Source organism: Physeter macrocephalus, chromosome 7 (assembly GCF_002837175.3).
Source record: "Physeter macrocephalus isolate SW-GA chromosome 7, ASM283717v5, whole genome shotgun sequence".
Lineage (NCBI taxonomy): Eukaryota > Metazoa > Chordata > Mammalia > Artiodactyla > Physeteridae > Physeter > Physeter macrocephalus.
The window spans coordinates 141,003,687-141,014,992 of record NC_041220.1 but is presented as its reverse complement, the minus strand read 5'-3'; the positions used below and the strand labels follow the sequence as shown (position 1 = coordinate 141,014,992).

Genomic DNA, 11,306 nt, shown 5'->3' with positions numbered 1-11,306 from the left:
GCCTATGCAGGGGACATGGGTTCGTGCCCCGGTCTGGGAAGATCCCACATGCCGCGGAGCGGCTGGGCTCGTGAGTCATGGCCGCTGAGCCTGCACATCTGGAGCCTGTGCTCCACAACGGGAGAGGCCACAACAGTGAGAGGCCCGCATACCGAAAAAAAAAAAAAAAAAACAAAAAAACTAAAAATAGAATTACCGTATGATCCAGCAATCCCACTACTGGGCATATACCGAGAGAAAACCATAATTCAAAAAGACACACGCACCCCAAAGTTCACTGCAGCACTATTTACAATAGCCAGGTCGTGGAAGCAACCTAAATGCCCATTGAAAGATGAATGGATAAAGAAGTTGTGGTACGTACATACAATGGAATATTACCCAGCCATAAAAAGGAACGAAACTGAGTCATTTGTTGAGACGTGGATGGATCTAGAGACTGTCATACAGAGTGAAGTAAGTCAGAAAGAGACAAACAAATATCGTATATTAACGCATGTATGTGGAACCTAGAAAAATGGTACAGATGAACCGGTTTGCAGGGCAGAGGTTGAGACACAGATGTAGAGAACAAATGTATGGACACCAACGGGGGAAAGCCGCGGGGGTGGGGTGGGGTGGGGATGGTGGTGTGCTGAATTGGGCGATTGGGATTGACATGTAGACACTGATGTGTATAAAACTGATGACTAATAAGAACCTGCTGTATAAAAAATAAATCAAATGAAATTCAAAAATTAAAAAAAAGATAGTACAAAGGAAAAAAACCACTGTTTTTTAATACAGTGCCCAACTACTGAGCTAAGATCTATAGAAAACAACTCAACAGGTACTACATGGAAAAATTAAAAAAAAAAAAAAAAGGGACTAAATAAATCTGATTTAATAGACTGATTTAAGGGTTAAAATACAGCTACAGTGCTGATCATTTTGTAATGCAGAAAAATATAGAACACTATGTTGTGCACCAGGAACTAATATAGCATCATAGGGCAATTAAACTTCAAAAACTCCAACCAACCAACCAAACTCAGAGAAAAAGAAATCAGATTTGTGGTTACCAGAGGCGGGAATGGGAGTGCGGTGGGGAGTACGGGGTATTGAATGAAGGTGGTCAAAGGCACACACATCCACTTGTAAGATAAATTAAGTACTAGGGGTGTAATGTACAACATGATTAATATAATTAACACTTCTATATGTTATATGTGGAAACTGTTACAAGAGTAAACCCTAATAGTTCTCAGCACCAGGAACAAATATAATTTTTCCTTTTTCTATTACTTTGTATCTATATAAGATGATGAATGCTTACTAAACTTACTGTGGTAACATTCATGATGTAAACAAAATCATTATGCTGTACACCTTAATCTTATACAGTGCTGTATGTCAACTATATTTGAATAAAACTGGAAGGAAGCCCCCCCACCCCGCACACACAATGTAGCTACTAAGACAGAATATTAGTCTCCGTGGAGGTAAAAAGAATAAACAAACAAAAATATATATATATATATAAATGTTAATTTTTCACTGAATTGATTAACTCAATCTTATATAGTAATCCAACTCTGCCTCACAGGAAAATAATTTCTAAATCTGATTAGTCCAGTCATAAACACAATCACTACTGGGAGAAGAGGGCAGATTCAATTAAATTTTTTTTTAATGGAAAACTTGTTATCAGAAAGTACTCAAAGTTTTAAATATTTAAACAGTATTTTCTCCTTAGAATAAAAATATTCTCTACTTACCCTGTAACCCTCAAGATCTCGCATTTGAATCTGTAGTAAAGAAAGGTCCCTTAAGATTTGAAGATTGTCTTTATCCCATTTTAGCGCATTTCTGTAACACTTAATGGCTTCATCATATTTCTTGTCTGACCTCTGGAGAAGGCCATAAACATGCCAACCTAAAGGATTTAGTCAAGGATACAACCTCCAGGTCAAGAAATAAAGTTCCAATAATATTCTCTATGAAACTCAGAAAACTACATCTATTTATAAAATTACAACCTTAAAAAACAGAGAATATAAAGACAGAAGGTAGTTTGATACAGTGGGGAAAAAAAGCACAGCTCTTCGAGCCAGAGAAAACAGGTCTAGCCTGCCTTATTAGCTCTGTGACCTTAAACAAGTTAATTTAATCTTATGTTTCCTCAATTATAAAATATAAATAAATAGAAAGTCTATACAGCAAAGCACAGCAGTTGGGTGACAAAATGGAATAACATATAAAGTGCTCACTGGCTTGCACAAAAATAAATGCCCAATAAATATTAAGAATTATCTTTACTTTTAAAAGGTAAAAGAGGGAATGGGTATCCATGACATGTAATTGTTTTAAATCAAGTGTATTTTCTTTTCCTTAGCTAACAAGGTCCTTGGGACAGACCCTTAGTGCAGTATAAAGTTCCTAAAAATCAACCACTTAAATTTAGGGTGCAGGTGGCCAAAATGGACAGTCTCCTATTCAAAGAACTTAAAGTCTAGCAAGGGATAATACAGATAAGTAAGCAAAATTACAGTAGGTTGTAAAACTGTGCTACAAAGGGGGAAAATATGTAAATAATCCCACTCCTCTAATAAAGGTCCTTTTTCACTTTAGATCTTGATTACTGCAAGTCACCCATCCTCCTGCCTTCAGTCTCTCTGCTTTTACTCTCATCTGCCAGAGTAACCTTTCTAAAACACACACAATCAAAAGAAAAAGGTCTACTTCCCTTTCCAGAAATGAGTAATGTTTCTGTTTCAGATCAGATTCCAACTTTTCAATCTAACAACTTCTACACTCCTTAACAGAGTCAGTAAATAAAGAATTTCTAGGGTGACATGCATAACTGAAAATACATATATAATGTTATAAATTTTATTTGAAAAATAATCTTCATTTTCATAATGCAAATGACAAAGTAAAGGTTAACAAATCTTCTCAGTTGGTTGGAACATGGTTTTAAAAAGCCTGAGATACACTACCCTTCATAATCTGGCACTCATTACCTACCTTCCTATTCCCCGCACCCCCATTTCAGGACTTGATCAACTCTCTTGAGCACTGCAACACCTTTTAACTGCCTTGAATCTTCTTCTAAAAATCTATCCTCAAGGAGTTTAACACTGCTAAAAATTTAAAGAAATTTATGTTCATCGAGAGGAACCCAGTTAAATAAAGCATGGCAAGTACATACAGAACACTGCACCAACATTAAAATGATGAAAAGATATCTACAAAATCTTATTAATTAACCCTTTGCTTACCTTTTCAGTTTTTGGTTACTCTCAACTCACTCACTTCTGCTTTACTGGATTAGTGATAACTGTTGAACAAATTATAACGTTTTATGTAATACTCAGAAGTGTTAAGCTTCTACCAAGTATCTTCCTTCACTAGACTATAAGATCCTTGACAGCAAAATCCATATCTTTTCTTAGTCTGTATTATTCCAGACTAACACTTGAAAATTTGCTAAGTGTTTCAGCACTTCATTGTGTTAGCCAACAAAATAGGTAAAGAAATATGTGTTAAAAACTATTTAAAAAACAGTAACCCACAATTTTTTCTCTATCTTTCCTCAGACATTTGTACTTGATCCTACTCTCACACTTCCCTTAATAAAATAAAATAAAATAAAATAAAATTCACCTCATACAGTACAGCATTATCAGGGACTATATTAAGCATCATTAAACCTTTACACCACCACAGTGAAGTGGGTATGAGTATTCTCATTTAACACATAAGGAAACTAAGCCCTAAGATCACAGTTAGAAAGAAGCTGAGCTGAGATTCAAACCAAAGTGAAGCATACTCCAAACCCTGGGCTCTCAATCAGTATACTATACTGCCTTCTAATAATCCTTATTGTATATCCTTCTCTAAATTCATGCTATGATGAAATCTGTAGGGTACCTCTTTTTTTAAGTGTGGGAAGAGCTTTCATAGATATTTTAAAAGGCAAGTCCCATTTATCTGTGACTAGATACAATGGTAGAACATGGTAGGTATACAAAAATGTTTCCTGAATGAAGGCAGTTGCTATCATTCAATTGAAGAAAGAACCATCTCCTCTGGAGTTATACAGTAAGAGAGATCTAAAACTTCTGACTCCCAAATTGCTGCCCTAGCTCAAGACACCACAATCCAACCCTTAAATATACGAAAAGGATACACACATGACTCTTCAAGTCATTTCTCAAACCTCTACGAACCAATTCATAAGCTTCTTCCTTTTTTCCCAAGCAGTTCAGTGTTAATCCTTTCATAGCCAGGGTTTCTATTTTTAAAAAAAGAAAAAGAAGAAAAGGAAGAAAAAAAGAAAAAGAATTTAAAGATAACTAACAACAAAAACTGTAACCATAATCTCAAAAACAAATGTTACATTATCCTAAATATTTAAAACTTCAAGGAGATTCCTGGGAAAATGTCCAGGTTTTTACAGAATTAAAATATTTGTTAAATTGACAAATGAAGTAACTATACATTTCTATACTGTAGGCCTCCCTAGATTTTTTTTTGATAAAATGATACAAAAATGCATAAATATCTGGTAATCCATATGTTAACAAGATAAAATGATTTTCCTACTGTTCAGGGGAATTTCATGACCTTATTAAATCACTCCTTTAAAGTATGAAAAACTTTGTCTTGAAACAGACTATCTCTGTGAACCCAAGTTACATAAAGGTTAAATTCACTGTTCAACTATTTAAATATACACATACATTACATTTCTGGTTTTCATAAATTTATTTTAAAACGATTCTTTGGGATTACTATTAAATATACAAGTAAAAGAAGATGTCAGACACCTGTCATTCACAATCCACAGATTAAAAAAGAGTTGAGAAAATATCAATTTTCAGAAAGGAAAAAACAATATTTCTAATTTCACAATGTATATTCTATGAAACACAAATGAATATAAAATATTCATTGTGATTAATTTGTCTTTTAGGACTACAATTTAAAATTTATAGAAAAATTAATTAGGAATAAAAGATAAGGATTAAACATATTATCCTCAGGAAAAGTCAACATTTATAGTAAAACACAGATAAAGAAATGGAAGCAAAAAAAAAGAAGGAAAAAAGTGTGTACAAAATCATCATAAATCATGCATAAATTTAAAGGAAAAGGAAGCAAACAAACAAAATATATTTGGCAAGTAGCCAAATTAGCAAGGTACTGTAGAAAGTTGTTAAACAGGTAAAATCTATTCTTGCAAGAAACAACTTCAAGTGTCTTAATGAAAACCCAGGGTGTAAGTTTAGAACAAATCATAACTTATGTACTGTTAAAAAGTATTTTCAATTAAATTATGATACTTCATATGCAAACTGATTTCAGATATGTTAAAATATGAAGGGAAATTGCATTTTAGACACAATGAAAGTTGGTACTCTGCTGTATTGAAACTCTATGGTGACTATACGACTAAAAGTTACATTACCATTATGCATACTTTTGGAATGAATATAAAACAACCTAATATCCAACTGGCTAGCAAAATTATTTTTTAACAAGGAAATGGAGAGAGGAAATTTTAGATACTTTATTCCCACTGCTTTCCATCTTTAAACAATTTTATTACTACAGTGAAAGTACGCGAGAGTAAAGATAGCTAACAGGGAACTATTGCTCTCTCCCTCTTCAATACTAAGAGAACATTATCAAATTAATTAACAAAGAGCCATGTTTCCTAACTACAAATCAGACCTGTGAAAGCTTATTTTTCCTTTGCTTCTTTACAAGTTTATCCTACAAACATCTCACTGTCCAATTTTCTACCCTCACACAGGCAAAAGCTATGTAAACTTTCAAAATCATGTCTTAAACATGACTGTCTTGAAAAACTAATTAAGATACAATGCTAAATAAGAAGGTGCTGGTTCATGAGCAAAGACCCAAATGGATACTTTCTGAACAAGCTTATTGTAAGGAATAAAATTTCTCTAGCTCAACCAAAGTTCTCAAGCAAAATTTTCTTGTAACATTTTAAATAAACTTATTTATTAAACTTAAATTAGCATATTTGTCTTACTAGGTTCTTTTGCCTTTCCTATGGTGCTAATATTCAAATTAGGAATAAATCAGAACTCAAGTAGATTGTGTTCTCATTTTCTCAACAATAAATTCAAAGTATTAGTATTAAACATCTCACAGGAGTCAAGGATAAGAAGGTCCATTCTCCCTGGAAAACAGTCTAGGCAGTTGGGATTAACAGAACCCAAATAAGTGAAACCAGGCAAGTAAGCAAAGCCTTACCTACTTATGCTTACAAGCAAGTGTACAGTATTTACACTTACCTCCATGCTCAGCAAATTTGGGGTTAGAGAGGATTTGTTTACAGAATTTTAATCCATTTCTGTACTGTTTATGTTCATAACATCTCTGTCAAAACAAAAGAGAAAAATTTAAGTTTAGCAAGAAATGCAAACAATTTTAAATGCGGTGCGAAATTTTTGATTCTGTTAAATACAACAAAATGATCAGGTTATTTCCATATTCTCCTAAATCCCACTAAAACGCAGCTTAAAAAAATAAATACAGGGAGTTCTCTGGTGGCTTAGTGGTTAGGATTCGGCACTTTCACTGCAGTGACCTGGGTTCAATCCCTGCTCAGGGAACTGGATACCACAAGCCACACTGTGCAGCCAAAATTTAAAAAAAAAAAAGGAAGGTTCAAATACAGAAAGTAAAAGCAAGACAAAGGGACAAAATATACATTAGAAACAATAAGAAAATCATTAGCTTACTCCGAAAGGTCCAACAAGTGTTAATAATGTGAAAACTGAAAAAAAAAAAAGAAAGGTGTAGAAATTATATTTTTAAATAACATTTTCTTTTTGCTGAAGGAAACAAGTCTCTGAAGCCACAAGGGACAAACAAGTGCATGCAAATTAGCAAAGGGGAAAAAAGACCCACACTATGGCACACCATAATGAAAATTTAAAGCCTGGAAATAATGGTCCTTAAAAACTTCCAGAAGGAGGGGCTTCCCTGGTGGCGCAGTGGTTAAGAATCCGCCTGCCAACGCAGGGGACAAGGGTTTGAGCCCTGGCCCAGGAAGATCCCGCATGCCGCAGAGCAACTAAGCCTGTGCGCCACAACTACTGAGCATGAGCTCTAGAGCCCGCGAGCCACAACTACTGAGCCCGCATGCCACAACTACTGAAGCCTGCGCGCCTAGAGCCCATGCTCCTCAACAAGAGAAGCCACCACAATGAGAAGCCCGCACAACACAAAGAAGAGTAGCCCCCGCTCACCGCAACTAGAGAAAGCCCACGTGCATCAACGAAGACCCAACACAGCCAAAAATAAATAACTTTTTTAAAAAAAAAAACAACTTCCAGAGAGAAAAAAACAAGTCACATAAAAAAGATCTGTAATCAGAATAGCACTGAACTTTTACTCCCAAGTAACAATGGAATATTGTTAAAAGCTATAAAACTATACACAGCCTTCAAAATTCAGAATTCCTTACCTAGCTAAACTGTCAATCAAGTATATATAAGTAAAATGACAGTTTAAAGCTTCTCAGAAAGTTAAAATTTTATCTCTCCGCATTCTTCCTTAGGAAGCTATTAAAAGGAATCAAAACAAACAAAAAAGATAACATGGGACTTAGTAAATAAGTAATCTAATGCAGAAAAAAGAACTAGAGAACAACCACTCCAAAATAAAACAGGATGCCAAAGGCCACCATGGAATAGGTTTCTATCAAGGACAAAAATGGAAAATTTTATTTATAAACACCTGACAGAAATACAGGCACATTTGGGGAAAATGAGCAATGGGTCTATACAAAACCAGGCAACTGAATAAGTAAGATAGGTATTAACTCCAGGAGAAATAAAGGCTTATATAAGAGAGTGTGTTGGTCTTAGTGGTCTTAGCGTAATATTTGGCTCAACAATAAAAAATACATGTATAGCTATAAAAATGTAAATATTTAATACTAGTTTATCAAAATATTGTGATATAAGTATAAAGAGAGAAAGACAAGTGAGCAAATGTGTGAATGATGAAGTTCCAAGTCCTCATTTTCCATAAACAGAAGTCAACAAATGTCTAAAAGTCATGTATCAAGAAATAATGTTATAGGGACTTCCCTGGTGGTCCAGTGGCTAAGACTCCATGCTCCCAATGCAGGGGGCCCGAGTTTGATCCCTGGTCAGGGAACTAGATCCCACATGCCACAACTAAGAATTCGCATGCCGCAACTAAAGATCCCACGTGCCGCAACGAAGATTCTGCGTGCCACAACCTAAGACCTGGCGCAGCCAAATAAATAAATAAATATTTTTAAAAAGAAGAAAGAAATAATGTTATATTACTAAGCAACAGAAAAGCAAATACCAGAGAAAATGGCTAGAAGGACTGAGGGTGCTTGATGCTGGTGTGGGAAGATATGGAGGGTGGGGGGCTGAGTTGACAAATTCTTTTTCATCATAAACCTTTTAGTGCTATCTGAGTTTTAAGTATCACCATGTGCTTTTATAACAATAATTTTTTTTTTTTTTTTTGGTACGTGGGCCTCTCCCGTTGCGGAGCACAGGCTCCGGACGTGCAGGCTCAGCGGCCATGGCTCATGGGCCCAGCCGCTCCACGGCATGTGGGATCTTCCTGGACCGGGGCACGAACCCATATCCCCTGCATCGACAGGCGGACTCTCAACCACTGTGCCACCAGGGAAGCCCAATAATTATTTTTAAAGCACTGTATTCATTACAGAAAACATCTTAAAGATATGGTACTCTATGCCAGATTTCACTGTCATAAGTTTAAATAAATTTTACTCACAATTTTTAAAACAATACATTCAAAATCTGGGAGGGGTAGTTAATGCAAATGATAATAAAATCATAGAAAAATGTGGAGAAACAAAAATGTAAAATTTTACATTCAGCACCATGAAATCAACTGCTTAAAGCTCAGTGCTACAGCCAATTACAGAGCTGTCCTATAATCAACTATGTACTCACCAACTCTATTTTGTTGTTCACATCTCAAACCTAATACACTATCCAAAACACAACTGATTTTTCCCCCAGAATCTATTCACCAAGTCTTCACCATCTCAAGAGATGCCCTTCCCTCAACTCACCCTCACTCAGATGATGAAGCAAAAAACCTAATTATCCTCTGCACTTTCCTTCCCTGACACTTCCATTCTCTAGTAGCTCCATCAGTCCTAGTTTCTCTGCAATAGCTTCCTCTCAGCCCTTCCCACAATCAACAGGCAGTGATCTGGGGGATACGAGGGAGGGGAGCAGAAGCAGTAACGTAACCATACACAGCCAAAGAAACATACGACTAAGCAACTAAATTTAGTGTTCCTATTTACTTAGCAGAAAGCCTAAAAATAATTTTTCTTATAATAATTAAAATAATAGTAAAAAGCATTTAAAGGAAGCTATGACATAAAGACTAGGCTAATTAAAAGTGACACTCCCTGGGCTTCCCTGGTGGCGCAGTGGTTGAGAATCTGCCTGCCAATGCAGGGGACATGGGTTCGATCCCTGGTCTGGGAAGATCCCACATGCCATATAGCAACTAAGCTCGTGAGCCACAACTACTGAGCCTGCGTGTCTGGAGCTTGTGATCCACGACAAGAGAGGACGACACAGTGAGAGGCCCGCGCACCGCGATGAAGAGTGGCTCCCGCTCGATGCAACTAGAGAAAGCCCACGCACAGAAACGAAGACCCAACACAGCCAAAAATAAATAAATAAAATTTTAAATCTTAAAAAAAAAAAAAGATTGCTTTGGCTATTCGGGATCTTTTGTGTTTCCATACGAATTGTAAAATTTTTTGTTCTAATTCTGTGAAGAATGCCGTTGATAGGGATTGCACTGAATCTGTAGAGTGCTTTGGTTGGTATAGTCATTTTCATAATATTGATTCTTCCAATCCAAGAACATGGTATATTTCTCCATCTGTTTATGTCATCTTTGACTTCTTTCATCAGTGTTGTATAGTTTTGTAAGTATAAGTCTTGTATAAGTCTTTCACCTCCTTAGGTAGGTTTATTCCTAGGTATTTTATTCTTTCTGTTGCAATGGTAAATGGGAGTGTTTCCTTAATTTCTCTTTCAGATTTATCATCATTAGTGTATAGGAATGCAAGAGATTTCCATGCATTAATTTTGTATCCTGCAACCTTGCCAAATTCATTGGTTGGTTTTAGGAGTTTTCTGGTGGCATCTTTAGGATTTTCTATGTATAGTATCATGGCATCTGCACACCGTAACAGTTTTACTTCTTCTTTTCCGATTTGTATTTCTTTTCTTTTTCTTCTCTGATTGCTGTGACTAGGATTGCCAAAACTATGTTGAATAAGAGTGGTGAGAGTGGACACCCTTGTCTTGCTCCTGATCTTTGTGGAAATGCTTTCAGTTTTTCACCATTGAGTATAATGTTTGCCGTGAGTTTGTCATATATGGCCTTCATTATGTTGAGGTAGGTTCCCTCTATGCCCATTTTCTGGAGAGTTTTTATCCAAAACTATGTTGAATAAGAGTGGTGAGAGTGGACACCCTTGTCTTGTTCCTGATCTTTGTGGAAATGCTTTCAGTTTTTCACCATTGAGTATAATGTTTGCCGTGAGTTTGTCATATATGGCCTTCATTATGTTGAGGTAGGTTCCCTCTATGCCCATTTTCTGGAGAGTTTTTATCATAAATGGGTGTTGAATTTTGTCAAAAGCTTTTTCTGAATCTACTGAGATGATCATATGGCTTTTATTCCTTAATTTGTTAATATGATGTAATGACTAGGCTAATTAAAAGTGACACTCCTAACTTGTCACCGTTTTCCAGGAACTACTCACATACAAAGAACAGTTTAAGTACACTATTCTTCTTTTTTTTTTTTTTTTGCGGTACGCGGGCCTCTCACTGTTGTGGCCTCTCCCGTTGCGGGTTTTTTTTTTTTAAATAAATTTATTTATTTATTATTTTTGGCAACATTGGGTCTTCGTTGCTGCATGCGGGCTTTCTCTAGTTGCAGTGAGCAGGGGCTACTCTTTGTTGTGGTGCACAGGCTTCTCATTGCGGTGGCTTCTCTTGTTGCAGAGCATGGGCTCTAGGCACGCAGGCTTCAGTAGTTGTGGCTCGCGGGCTCTAGAGTGCAGGCTCAGTAGTTGTGGGGCACAGGCTTAGTTGCTCTGTGGCAATGTGCGATCTTCCCAGACCAGGGCTCGAACCCATGTCCCCTGCATTGGCATGCGGATTCTTAATAACTGTGCCACCAGGGAAGCCCCCTAAGTACACTATTCTTTTTTTTTTTTTTTTTTTTTTTTT

At 36.2% G+C, this 11,306-nt stretch overlaps 1 protein-coding gene across 2 annotated transcripts in view; it reads right to left on the bottom strand.

Annotated features, from left to right (window-relative positions):
• NAA15 (N-alpha-acetyltransferase 15, NatA auxiliary subunit) overlaps positions 1 to 11,306 on the bottom strand; it is a 76,018-nt gene that overhangs the window by 44,735 nt on the left and 19,977 nt on the right. For both annotated transcript variants that reach the window (XM_007103826.3, XM_007103827.4), the window contains exons 2-4: positions 6,309 to 6,393; positions 4,172 to 4,276; positions 1,758 to 1,915 (exon numbers count right to left, since the gene is read on the bottom strand). In XM_007103826.3, coding sequence (XP_007103888.1) covers positions 1,758 to 1,915; positions 4,172 to 4,276; positions 6,309 to 6,393 — 348 coding nt within the window. The remainder of the gene's footprint in view (positions 1 to 1,757; positions 1,916 to 4,171; positions 4,277 to 6,308; positions 6,394 to 11,306) is intronic.